The sequence below is a fragment of the Pagrus major genome, chromosome 20 (genome assembly GCF_040436345.1).
Source record: "Pagrus major chromosome 20, Pma_NU_1.0".
Classification (NCBI taxonomy): Eukaryota; Metazoa; Chordata; class Actinopteri; order Spariformes; family Sparidae; genus Pagrus; species Pagrus major.
This window is the reverse complement of record NC_133234.1, coordinates 19,142,991-19,156,875: the sequence shown is the minus strand read 5'-3', so window position 1 is coordinate 19,156,875 and position 13,885 is coordinate 19,142,991. Positions and strand designations below refer to the sequence as shown.

Genomic DNA, 13,885 nt, shown 5'->3' with positions numbered 1-13,885 from the left:
TTTGAACACTCGAGCAGTATTAGTAAAACTGTTTTTTTCAAACACTGAAGAGCATTTTTTGTTATTGATCTGTGTGCTGTTCTCTTTTTTTGGTTACACAGTGTGCATGTTTTGAGCGAGACGAAACGATTACAGTCATGATTCTCAAACCTTTTCACATCGACTGACACAAATCAGACCGTAGACGCCCATTTAATACGAATTTTCGCATTTGGATGTTTTATTAAAGAAAGTGTGTGAAACCTGTGAACAAAGTAATCATGAAATTTATCCTCAGTCTAACTTGGTTCACACACCGGAGGTCAAGGTCATGCTCGGTGGGGGAAAAAAATGGGAACACAGTAATGCCAAGATAAATTGATTTTATTTTAAGACAAGCTGATGCCACACATATTTTCTCAAAGAAGGGTTGGCGGCACATTTTTTGGCACACTGAGGGTGGGAAGCTCAAATGCTGGGATAACGTAACGCTGCTGTTTTCTGATTGATCAGCAACTGAAAAGATGACGAGTAGTGAAAATCTATGGGGACATCAGGTCATATTTTTAGGTAAAACAACATATTCAGTAATCTCATAGCTAACGTTATCATTCAACCACTTCCTAGCTAACATTTCCGTTTGATTACGTCCTGTTTGTTTCACTTCCAGGTTCAAATAAAAAATGTGAAGATGTGTGTTGATATTCAAAAATGAATTTCTATTGCTACTGTATCTTATAATACTATCACACGATGATGTCATCTAGGAAGTGGTTGAATGCTAACGTTAGTGGTTGCCTAACGGAAGCTAATGGTTATGAAATATGAAGTTTTACCATGAAATTTGTCTTTTCAGTTTGCAGTTTGTCAGATTCCCTACATTTATACTTGCAACCTGGAGCATGATGTCAGAGGAAAATGTTCTATAGGTGCAGATCATCTCCTTTGTATTTATTAATGGGGGCATTTAGGGGTTTTCGGAAAAGAAAACTTTACACGAAATATGACTTTAAAGTTAACTCAAATATATAAAGTGAAATCATTTTTTCGTATGTTACTTATGGAACCAACTCAAGGACCCCCTTTGAGAACCACCGGATTATATAATAGCGAAAAATCAATTATATCAGAGGAACAGTTATTTTACTTTTGAATGTTAAAATAGAGGGCACACAAACATTAGTAAGTCCTACTTTGTAAGAATACAAAGTCAGATTTCATACTTTATCTAATTTTACAATTACAATATCATTGTATCTACACAAAGTGTTCTTTTTATCAAGGGCCTCTTGACAAATTGCAACCCGAAAACCAACTTACAACCAGGAGATGCAATGCTGAATACACTAATAAGTGTAATGTAACATTCTAAGGCGGTCTTTATTCTCAGAGAGGTTTGAGGTTACAAATTGATTTAATCATTTGACACCAACACCACCCGAAGCAGCTTAGCTTATTTCAACATTCTGGACCTTTGTCTAAAAGCAATTTAAAAAAAGGTCTTTGAAGGAGATACAAACACTGCTTCGATCAATACAAGTGTGTGTTCACACCTATGGGATTGCCTATTAGGATTCAGTAGTGCTGACTAGAGGAGTGAAGCATGTGTGTGATTAAAAAGATGTTCAATAAGAGCAGTTTGGAAAAAACAAAAAAACAAAAAAACAAAAAACAACCTTTGCTAATGAGAAATGGCAGCAGGCCTCCACAGCCTCACACAACAGTGTCTAATCAGAAAAGCAGCAGCTCAAATAAACAGGAAGAGGTTTCAGATGTGCAAGCCAAAAAACATTTTTAAAAATAGACATACAAATCATTCACATACTGTATCTGTAGTAGTGGAAGAAGTACTCAGATTCTTTACTTCTACGTCAAAAAATACTCCATTACAAGTAAATGTCCTGAATTTAAAATGTTACTTTGGTAAAAGTACATAAGTTTTGATCAAAAAAGTACTCATTATGCAGAATGACGTCTTTCCCAGTGTATCAATAACAAATAAAGTGATGAAATGTAACTAAGTACATTTACTCAAGTACTGTACAATTTTGAGGTCCTTGTTCTTCACTTGAGTATTTCCATTTTCTGCTACTTTTTACTTCCACTCCGCTACACTTTGGAGGCAAATATTGTACTTTTTGCTTTGCTACATTTATTTGATAACTTTAGTTAGTAGGTACTTTGCCGATTACATTCTGCATTAAAGCCAAAGTAGTCAATTTTTTTAATTATTTCATTTTATCAGCAATTAATAAAAGGAAACTCATTAGCAATAATCAGAAAAATGCTGAATATCAGCCAAGCCCACCATATACAGTATATAAATATAGGTAAATATATGTATAATTTACTTTTACTTGTACTTTTCAAACTTAAATACATTTAATATCAGATACCTTAAGACCATATAAGCACAATGTGTTTTTTATGTAAAAACTAACTTTATGTGTAAAATAAATGTAGCAAAACATGTAAAAAAAAAAAGTAAGATATTTCCTTTTGAAATGTCTCATGAAGTGTAATAGAAGTATAAAGTAGCATAAAATAGAAATACTCAAGAAGAGAATTTAGTAAATGTACTTGCTTGCACTCTGGATATCTGTTTGTTCCTGGTTACTCAGACAGGAAGGCTGCATTTTACACACAGTAGAGTTGAGACATTCAGGCTTGTTTGATGATCAAGAGCCTTCAAAAGCTTTACTGATATTTAGAAAAGATAAAATTGATTAATTTAACTCAACATGTGTGTGAAGTGGACTGATAATGGCCGAACAGCTCTCCCTTGTGGAGAAGCTGCAGCCTGATGGATGTTCCTGTAGATGTTTCATAAAGTTTATTAAAAAAAGGCAACATTTTTTTCCTCCATAAATATGACATATTATCTAATACATTTGAGAATCTTTTTCCATATTTTGAATTATTATATCATATTTAAGGCTTAGTAAGTCATAATTCTAGTAATGAAATATTTATTTATTATGTGGGGGAAATGAAAAAAAAACCTTTTTCTTTTCAATTAAAGCAGCATAAGAAGAGGAGGTTATTATCTGAATTCATTTGGGATTTGATATGCGAAAACATTTGATTACACGTGATTATTATGGATAAGCGGGTGATTATGACAGACAGGCTCAGTGAGTTAATGTGAAGCTCTATGCAAATGAAAACACGTGTGAAGCCACGCTGGGGAGAAATTACGCGCCCGGTGCGCACTGCGCGTCCGCCAGCAACAGGGCAACCTACAAACTTTGAGCCCGCTTCATTTACACAGTTTTAGCGATTAAGAAGCCGAAATTGTTTCCATTTATCATCCGCTCCGTCCAAGAATAATACTCCAGGACACGCTGTTTGCTTTAAACTGGACTGAAACTGCCCCTTTTTTGACGGATTGCGATGGAGCCGCAGCTGGAGCGGTAGGAAAAACCTTTGTGCGCTCTTGTCCGGATTAACAAATGTGTCATGTCGGAGGGAAATAATTCAGCCTCCGAGCCTGACATTTACCCTGAAAGTGAGGAATGTCCTGCGGAAGATTCATTTGGCTTTGGAGATGATCTGGAGTTGAATCAGTTCGATGGATTGCCCTTTTCCTCGCGTTACTACAAACTGCTGCAGGAGAGGAAGACTCTGTCGGTCTGGAGGGTCAGGTGCGAGTTTGAAGATGCTCTGGTGAACAACCAGCTGGTTATTGTGTCTGGGACGGCAAAGACTGGGAGGAGTACACAGGTAAGACTGCGTGAATGTCTTGTCAGGAAAGAAGTACGGGGAAAGATGACGTGTTAAACTTTTATTCAGGGTTTTATTTATGAATGTATTATTTATTTTCAAGGGAAATAGAGGCACAGATTTCCTCATCTACTCTTTTGTGCACTAGAGTTAAAGAGCAGTTCATCTTTTACTTTTCTATCTCTTTCTCTGTTGACTTCCCTCAGACTGAACCCAAATACCAGAGCATAACCTAATTTGTATGACCTGCATGCTGTTTGTTGCCACATGCTCACTGAGTCAACAGCAAATTAGAGAAGTCTGCTCCTGCTGATTTGATTTAAATGTGAAGTAAACACTTTTCGCCGCCATTTTTATCTATCACCAAACAGCACATCCTCTCTCCCTGACATAGTTTTGATTCCTGTGACATGATTTGTTTTCTCACTCTGACATGTATGGAAAGGAGCACCATTATGTGAGCCTGTGTGTGAACAGGCTGCCCAGCTCAGCAGATGCTGTTGTGTCACAAGCGAGGCTGTCCAAGCTCCTGCCTGCCTGCCTGACAGTCGAGTTTGACAAAGGCTCCAGCAGGGGTGTTAGGGGACCTCCTGCTGCTAAGCCCTGATCCGCTGGAGCCGCCTCATGCTGCCAAAGCAATTTTGCATTATGAGCGATAATGCCATAGGATATCTCCTGTCACTGTTTGTTTTGCTGTTGGCTCAAACAAAAGCTGTTGGTGCGATCCTGAAAGGATGCCTGCCACTGAAAACTTGAGATAGTCTGACAGGAAAGTGTTCTTTTTGGTGGAGAATCAGCACTGAAGCACCGTCAAGTGAACAAAAAATTTGGTGATTATTCTCTTTCAGATCCCTCAGTGGTGTGCGGAGTTCTGTCTGTCCGCACAGTACCAGCACGGCATGGTCGTGTGCACACAGACCGACAGACGGCAGGCTGTGGATCTGGCCTTACGCGTGGCTGACGAAATGGACGTCAACATAGGCCACGAAGTGGGTTACACCATCCCTCTGGAGACCTGCTGTTCCTCCGACACCGTTCTGAGGTTTGCTGATGACCTCTCACAAACACTTCACATCATGGATTGTGCACACACAGAGTGCTTCAGTCTTGATGAAGTGGGCAACTTTGAAGTCACAGGACATTACGCTCACCGCCGTGTTTCAAAAGAGTAATGTCTTCTTGTGACAGAACAGTATCAGGCATTTATTTCTAGTCTTCCACCGTCTCAAATAGTACGACTTGCTGCCTCTTAGATCATTGTACATTTTTGGACTTCTAGTCAAATAAAACGGGCTACAACCTCTATTAAAAAAAAGATGGGATGCTGTGTAAAATGTAAATAAAAACAGAACCGACAATGGTTTTACAAAGTGTTCCCTGGCCCACGTAGTATTATCCTTTCAAACAGTCATGTGTTCCTCGTCTCATCCTCGCTCATGAACAACTGAGCCCCCCTGAGAGAATAAAAACAGTGAGCCCTGAATGTCCCCTCTCACAATGCCTGTACTCATACGTTACTCAGTTTGTATAGGCCGTGCTACATGAACAGCATTTTCACAGCATGGTTTTGACTTACAGTGAGCCTGTGTTACTTTAAAATGAAAACATCACACTATCTTTCTACTAAAGTTGAACTTGTGAATAATAAAACACGCTATTTCTTATTTAACTACACACAGGGTTTTGCTGCAGCCTTGCGTGTTGCTTAGCTTAGCAGCTAGCTTATGGCGGCTACTGACAGCTGTCTGGTTGTTGTTGCTGTGTAGCTGACATTGTGTGACACCTCTTTACTTATGATACTGCTAAGCTAGCCTATGTTTTAGCTTAACTTGGATAATCCTTTAATGGTTTTATCACAAAAGTGATATAGGACATAAACAGACCAAAGACTCGATTTAACCGTCTGTGCAGACTACCAGGGACAGTGCAACAGGCCGCAAGTCATTTTCAATGGAAGCTGGCGATATGAAACTACAGGTGCCCAATACTTGTTGATGCGTAACGGATGCGACGCGCTACAAATCAAAGTTCAGCTGGCCTCATCTTTCAACAGCGACTTGGTGATGTAGCTGTCCACACTGGCTGTTTTCTAACTTTGCCACTCAAAGTGCGTCTTCAAAGCAACGTAATCAAGAATATTGAGCTACCCTACTTTCCTGACCTCTTATGGCTGTTGTCTAGAATATGTAACATGTATAATACCTCCACTAATAACCCCCCTCTGACGGCTCTTTATCGCCAGGTACTGCACTGACGATATGCTGCTGAGAGAGATGATGTCGGACCCTTTTCTGGAGCACTACGGGGTCATTATCATCGACCAGGCCCACGAGAGAACAGTTAGCACGGACATTCTGCTCGGTCTCCTCAAGGACATCCTGCTGCAGAGGCCTGACCTCAGAGTGGTGGTCCTCGCCATCCCGCCCATGACCGACAAGCTGCTGAGCCACTACGGCAGCATCCCGCTCATCAGTCTGGAGGCCTCGTCTCCTGCCGAGGTGGTCCACAGCAACAGTGGCAACAAAGACTACTTCTACTCAGCGCTGAGACTGGTGCTGGAGATCCATCGAACCAAAGAGGACGGAGATGTCGTTGTGTTTTTTGCCTCAGCTGAGGTAAGAGTTTTTTCTTTGACTGGTTTTGTGGGACCGAAGCTGAAAATGGTTTAAGTGCTTGTGATCTCCTCTGCAGGAGGTCCATTGTGCCCACAGCATCCTGCAGAAAGAAGGCACCAGGCTGGGAGCAGAGCTGGGCCAGATGGTGCCCGTGGTCCTGTGCCGAGGTCAGGGAGAGCCACCGCCTGTCTCGACCGAGCAGCCAGGCTCCAAGAGGTCCAGGATGGTTTTCCTCTCTACCCAAAAGGGAGAGGATATGTGGTGGCCTACAGAGTCCGTCAGCTTTGTCATTGACACAGGAGTCCAGAAAAAGATGGTAAGTCATTTCCAACAAAAAATCCTTAAATATCAACCCCAGATGAGCAATATATGATATTGATTGGCGCGTGGTTTGGACTTTGTAGGTGTACAATCCAAGAATAAGAGCCAACTCTGAGGTACTTCAACCCATCAGTCAATGTCAGGTAGACCTACGGAAGAAGCTGTCTGGACCGTCAGGTATATCGGCTAATTGAACAGATTTTAAAGTTTTATTTTTGATGTTTTCCAGGTCAGACTCAGACATGGCAACAAAGCCTAGACTCTTGACTAAAATAATGCATGAGGAACAACATCAGAGGTTATCAAATAATGATTTCACTGAATTTATTTCCTAGGTAAATGTTTCTGCCTGTATCCAGAGGACAGCCAGCTCCCTGCAGAGAACTCCCCACAGATCTTGGAGTCAAACATTACACCAACAGTCCTTTTCCTGAAAAGGATCGAGATAGCCGGCCTTGGACAGTGTGACTTCATCGACAGACCAGGTTCGCCTGCTTGTGGAAATTGCACAAATTGAATCATGATTCACGAAAACAAGCTTTTTATTCTCAGGCTGCTAGTTCCCACAGACGGGACCTCTCTCCCACTCTAAAACGCAGCCGGAGAGGTGCTCGTGGGAGGGTTTTTTTTTTTTTTTTGGCTAGAGGAAGCACAGATGAATCTGCTCTGTGTAGCTGTTTGGGCCCAGTCAGCCATGATTTAGCTGAGCTGACAGGACCCTGCTACTAACTATTGTCTGAGCTCTGACCCACCCTAACATGAACAGAACAGGCTAAAAGGGGCCAGCTCATTAACGATTACACAACATGTCTCGTTAGGGCAGCACCAGACAAGTACAATGAGGAGGAAGAGCAGGCCAAATATCCTGTAATATCTCTGTATTCTTGCAGAATTTGGCACTGGGGTTACTTGCCCAAATATGTGTGCGTCATTATATTTCCTTGTGTAAGAGTTATGTGGAAAATTGAAGGTTTTTATGTGATTAGGGCAACTTTCAAATGATTCTGGTGGCATAAATTGGTGTTTATGTATTTCCATTTATCTCAACTTGTCTACCATAGTGTCCTTTTTGGATACTACCAAAGTCTACATATGGGTTAGGGTTAGATCAGGCACTTCACTATTTCCTCTAAGGGGATTCTCTCTTATTGATTTCATGTAATAAACTCATGCTGTTTCCTTGCTGCAGATCCCGAGGGTCTCATGCAGGCGTTGGAGGAGCTGGATTACCTCGCAGCTTTAGACGATGATGGCAACTTGTCTGAAATTGGCATCATAATGTCTGAAATCCCTCTGGACCCTCAGATGGCAAAAGCCCTGCTGGCATCCTGCGAGTTCGACTGTGTGAGCGAGATGTTGACGATCGCGGCAATGCTGTCGGGTACGTTCGTGACTTGTGTTTCAACTTTATAATCTGAATAGGATTTCGACGTACTCCTCATGAGTGGCGATCCTTTTAATTGGTTTGTAGATTCACCAGATGGACATTGTTATAGCAGTTTCCCTCTCAGACATTAAACCAGATGGTCCTTGGTAAGAGTGGCTTGTCTCAGTGATGCTGACCTCGTTGTTCTCGTCTTTTAGCGCCAAGCTGCTTCCTGGAGCCACCTGTTGGCATGACCCACGAGGCGGTTCAGTGTCACAGAAAGTTCCAGCACCCTGAAGGCGATCACTTCACCCTCATCAACATCTACAATGCCTTCAAACAAAGCCAGAGAGAGCAATGTAAGACACAGTTGGTGAACAGAAACAAATCTGCTCTTGCTTTACATGGTGTTTAAAGGTGCAATGTGTAAGAATTGACCACCTGTCGAATTAATACTCCAAACAAATAGGGGGCAGCATATCACCAGGGTAACCACTAACTGCTGCTAACTGTAGCTGCCCTTAGCTATTCAGGTCAGTTAGCTGCACAGCTAGTGGTCATATTAGCTGACTCTGGCCGGACTCGGGGTTGTGTTGGTGTTGTTCACTATCGGACTATTACCTCGTGAGGTACAAGGTGGCTAGGAGCTAGCTGGTTAGCATGCTAACTTTAATAGATAACTCTGCAACACAATAAAAACACATCTTTGATATTTCTTCACACTCTGTTGAGAATGTTAGTTCATTTTTTTTTATGTTGGATGCTTTATGGACTTCATCAAAGGTGATCATTGTTTTGAATATAATTTTAATTGATACTGTTACCCTGTATTTGGATTTCAATGATTGCCTGAGTTTGACCAAAATACTACTTCACTATGTGTTTCAGACTTCAGTGCTGAAAAGTGGTGCAAGGACTATTTCCTGGATCACTCCGCCCTGAAGACTGCCGAGGCCATCCGATCAGAGTTGACTGACACTCTGAACCGGATCGAGCTCCCCATCTCCGAGCCCTCCTTCGGAACCAAGAGCAACACCCACAACATCAAGAGAGCTCTCCTGGCGGGGTTCTTCATGCAGGTATGTGGAAACTACACGTCAATATTAATGAATCCGCCTTCAGGATTCAACTGAATTCAAGTCTATGGTGGATTTCCTTTTCACAGATTGCTCGAGATGTGGACGGATCGGGAAACTACTTCATTCTGACACACAAGCACATGGCCCAGGTGCACCCGCTGTCCGGCTACGGGGCTCAGTCACACAAGCTGGGGCTGCCAGAGTGGGTCGTGTTCCACGACTACACCCTGTCAGAGAACAACTGCATGAGAACGGTCTCTGAAATTTCTCCTCAAGTGTAAGTCAATCCCTTTTTCAGCTCTCTGTCAGATATGCTATGTCTACAAACAGATTAAAGTGAGTTCTCATGGATTATGATCATGCACCACACTGCTGTGACAAACATGTTTTGATTGCTTTTTGTTATTGTTGTAAAACTGAGCCATTTGGTCACATTATAATTTTAAATCTTTGTAATCCTCTTAAAATCTCTACAGTAGCTATGTTTGTTTTGTTTCTTTTTAATATGAAAAATTATTAAAGGCACAGTTCACCCCAATAAATCAAAACCACATATATTTCCTGTTAACTGTGATGCTGTTTATCCATCTAGAATGTTTTGGTGTGAGCTGCCGAGTTTTGGAGATATCGGCAGTAAAGAAGTCTGCCTTCTCTTGAATATAATGGAACTGGGTGGCACTTGGTTTGTGGTGCTCATAACGCCTGAGAAATAAAGAAATTTAAAAAACTCAAGTTACGTCTCTCCCCAGAAGTCATGACCTAGTTACTCAAGATAATCCACAATCCTTGTTATGTGCAGTTTCATTTTGGGACTATTTTTCTTTCTGCCAGTGGCGGTCTCAGGACACCCTAATCTCTAAAACTCACACCAAAACAATCTAGATGGATAAAATAGCACTACAGGTGAGAAGAAAAATAGATACTTTTGATTCTGGGGTGAACTGTTCCCCAGAATTACCTGCTTTAACGTAATTTCTTTGCCATTTTAGGTTCATTCAAATGGCACCGCTCTACTTCTTCTACAACCTGCCCCCTAGTGAAAGCAAAGACATACTGCAAGACATGCTGGACCCAGATCGCTCCAGAAAAAGTAAAAACGAGAAACAAAAAGCCGCCACAGTCAGCAGCGACGACGACAGCGGAGGTGCAATGGTGACTTACGACAGATGTGTGATTCAATGACGTGAAATCACAAACGTGAAAAACCGGGCTGCAATCTTATCTGCAAATGCATTTATGCTTGTAACGTGTTTATAGTCAATGCCAACCATGGACTGTGATAACTTATTACACTGCTTAAAAGTCGTATTGATGGTCACATGTACATAAGCAAAGAAGGTTCACTCTCATACAGGGTGACGGTGTTGTCTAGTGAGTTGACATGAAGCACAATCTAGTAAATCATGAACACCTTTTTTAGTTGTGGTGTGTTAGCATCTGATGGAGGTTTTCTATCTTGTTTCTCACCCTTCCCCTGCTCTGCTCTCCCCTTCAACACCTTCTGTCTGGAAATGTGAGTATCTCGCCAGCTGTTTAGATTTTAAGACTCTAATCAACAGCAGAGGGGCTGCAGATGGATGTCATCTGTTGCAGGACTTTAAAGGGAGGAAAAAAACATCCCATCACACCTCTTGTGCACAAGATGCACATTTAAAGAGATGATCTAACACTTTGATGCACGTACAAGCTGCTGGAGATGTCATTTGTTACCTTACTTCTAATGCAAAGCTGTCCTCTTCAGACATGTTGGTGTACTTTTCTCCTCAGGTTAATGTGGTATATTTGACACTGAAACCATATGTGCGAGTTGACATGATGGATGACTAAGAAAGCAAATGATTGTCGAGACATACAGATATATAATGCATTTATTATTAATCAGCGGCAAGAGATCTACGCAAATGCATTAATGGAAAATCCTTGGTAAGCTAGCACAAACAAACTTCATATTAGATTCTGCTCCTGTTTGTGTCTACAAAAATCGGCTTTCTACCGAGCTGTCATCAAGGACATTAGAACAGACAAGAATTTTGCCAATCACCAATTTGAATTAATGACAAACGACACATCCCTCCTTCCTCCATCTGCTCAGACTAAGCTCCAAGCTCACATATCAGCTGTTGTCATTAACACAAGACTTATCACAATTGTGTTAGTTCATAATCTTGTAATAAAAGTCTTTAAAAAAAAAACTTGGTGTATTCCTATTCATATTCACATGATAAAACCGTATATATATGTTGTTTAAAACAACATGTACTGAATATCGGGTTTACGATACTGGCACTACAATTGCTGGTTTGATGGTACCAAAACAGTTTCTACTCAAGTCTCATATTGAACCATTTCCGTGAGTCTGAAGGTCTTCAGTATGTGCATATGTTTATTGTGAGGTTCACACAGTTAGGTATTCTTTAAGTTTGTCCATAATGAAGGGCATCCTGTCTGATGGTATCAGCATCACTGTCCTGAAAGGTTTCATGGGAACGTCGTCGAACGACCACCTGCCGCTCAAACAGGTATCTGCCTCCTCCTGGACGGAGTAGTGGAACTTGATGATGGCTTGCTGTGAGGAGAATACAGACGATGTTTAGCTCTGTGAGAATATTTAGACATGAATACAAATGTTTTACATCACTCCTCTTACATCACTCTTTCAGGCCATTCTGTCTTAGCTTAGTTCGCATCTTAAGAACTACAGAGTGTCATCAAATGCTGTATGTAAAACACTTCCTGTATATTTTCAAAAGTTTAGTTAACAGCTTTTTCCTTTACCTCATAGAAGAACTCCTCCTCTGCATTGACAAACATGTATTCTTCTTTGGGAGCTCCTCCTCTGGCTGAAATACTCTTGCTTGCCTCTTTGCAGGTCTTGCTGATCATCAGACAGTAGTGACATCTCCCACTGGGCTTATTCGTCCTCTGAGCTTCAGCTATTTCTTCCCTGAAGGACAGAAGTACATATGGTTTATTTTGCTGCAAAGGACACTTTCAAAAGACTGATGTATTTTGATCATGGACCATGAAGGATGTTTTTCATTTTTCTATTCAAAGCACTGAAATAGTACAGATACTCCTTCAGCTATTACAACCTGAAGCACCTATTCCAGATTTAAATGCTCTCATAGAAAGTAATTAACTCGTCTTAGAAGTTTTGTTTATTTCTCCTTTACGAAGCCCTTTCAGGTCAAGCATCCATTTCAGTCAACAACAGAGACAGACCCGACATCAATCACCCTTATTTGAAGAGTTCAGATCTAGTTCTACTGCTGCCTTCACAAACACACAATACATAAACTTCGATGTTGACTAAGATTTGCAACAACACATGTATTTAACACCCTATTTGAACAACGATGCACAGATGCTTTTAACAGTGTCAACATGATTCGGAGTAGATTTCTCCCTGAAAGGAAAAAACACTGAGGAGGACAGAAGGGAACAGAGCAGAACTCACTGGAGCTGTTTGTGCAGCGGCAGGGCGATCTGTGGAGGGACATTGATGAAGCGCTCACTCAGCAGCAGCCCCACAGGCTTGCTGGTGTCACTGAGAATCTGCTCCAGCTGTTCCGTCACGCTGTGGGTAGAGTTCTTCTCACACTGATCCACGATCATCTCCTTCACCTCCTCCACGCACTGCACACCCTGCCAGACACACACATAATGAAGTTAAATTACCGTCAAATGTGTTCATCCTACATTATCATAGCCCCCAGCAGGCAATTATTCGGAAGGTTCGTGCGTGCCAGCGGTGCTACCTTTCTCTCCGTGAGGTTGAGCAGACTGATGAAGCCATACACCTCATCGGGGTCGTCGTCATCGCTGTCTTCCGGCACCTCAGCTTGCTGGAGCAAACAGAATAGACAAGTGAATACATGTTAGAGCTGAAAATGCTAAAAGAAATAAAAAATATGAAAAATCACCTATTTCAACCACTGAGTAACTCACCTTGATGACACTTCCAACATGATTCTGTTGAATGATGATGTCTGTCATCTCTGATGTATTTACATGAGCCTTCAGGAAGAGCTGTATCCAAACATAACAGACGTGACATCAGTGAGATTGCCAAATAAATCACATGTGAACATGATCATTTAGATGCAATTCATTAATACTGTCCCAAACCTGTTGTAGGAGTTTCTTGACGCCATTGAAGTCGTTGGCTGAAATAGTGTGGGCTTCAAAGTCGACAACAACCTCCTGAATGTGAAACAAAAACAAAGAAAACAGAAGTTAAAAACAGCAGTTGTGTGGAAAGCATTTAATTACATGCACTTTAGTTCATTAAGTGAGTAGCTGTTACATGTTTTAGTACGAGTTGTTAGTTTCATTCATGCAGCTTCTGAAGTGCGCTGTCAGCTACGTTTAGCAGCTACTTTCGAGTAGTTACAAAGATAGTTCGGTAAAGTCACTACGTAAATAAATATAAAATTCCAGTTTATATACTTTCTTAACGCTAAACTCTTCGTTTCTGTTTGACAGTAACAGTAAATAATTGTGTCTTCCTGCTACAATTAGCCGACAGCTGAGTTAGCAAGCTAACTAGCTGGCTAGCAAGACCCATGCACAGCATCGAACTGCTCGTCCCTTTGTTCCTTCACCTCATTGATCTCCTCCTCCGATGCCTCGCTGTCCTCCTCCCCGGAATCAACATCCTCCTCCGGGTTCTCGTCGGAGCTGTTCTCACTTTCCTCGGGATTTTCACCCAAACCTACTGCTCTCCTCTTAGCTGAAGAAGCCATGCTGCAAACAGGCAACACACGTGTCAACGTAGTGGGCGTGGCAAAGCTTAAATGTCA

General features: G+C 41.5%; 2 protein-coding genes across 2 annotated transcripts; one reads left to right on the top strand and one right to left on the bottom strand.

Moving 5' to 3' along the window:
* The first annotated feature begins 3,182 nt into the window (after positions 1 to 3,182).
* dhx32a (DEAH (Asp-Glu-Ala-His) box polypeptide 32a) lies at positions 3,183 to 11,310 on the top strand. The gene is made up of 11 exons (XM_073490074.1): positions 3,183 to 3,702; positions 4,551 to 4,744; positions 5,945 to 6,317; positions 6,394 to 6,633; positions 6,722 to 6,815; positions 6,974 to 7,123; positions 7,828 to 8,019; positions 8,223 to 8,363; positions 8,893 to 9,083; positions 9,170 to 9,360; positions 10,073 to 11,310. Exons 1-11 carry the CDS (start codon positions 3,439 to 3,441, stop codon positions 10,263 to 10,265), a joined length of 2,223 nt encoding a protein of 740 aa, XP_073346175.1. The 5' UTR covers positions 3,183 to 3,438; the 3' UTR covers positions 10,266 to 11,310.
* Positions 10,937 to 13,858, bottom strand: bccip (BRCA2 and CDKN1A interacting protein). Its single transcript, XM_073490075.1, has 7 exons — positions 13,688 to 13,858; positions 13,212 to 13,286; positions 13,032 to 13,112; positions 12,842 to 12,928; positions 12,541 to 12,728; positions 11,859 to 12,027; positions 10,937 to 11,649 (listed from the first exon to the last, which is right to left on the bottom strand). Exons 1-7 carry the CDS (start codon positions 13,826 to 13,828, stop codon positions 11,479 to 11,481), a joined length of 912 nt encoding a protein of 303 aa, XP_073346176.1. The 5' UTR covers positions 13,829 to 13,858; the 3' UTR covers positions 10,937 to 11,478.
* Between the last annotated feature and the right edge of the window lie 27 nt (positions 13,859 to 13,885).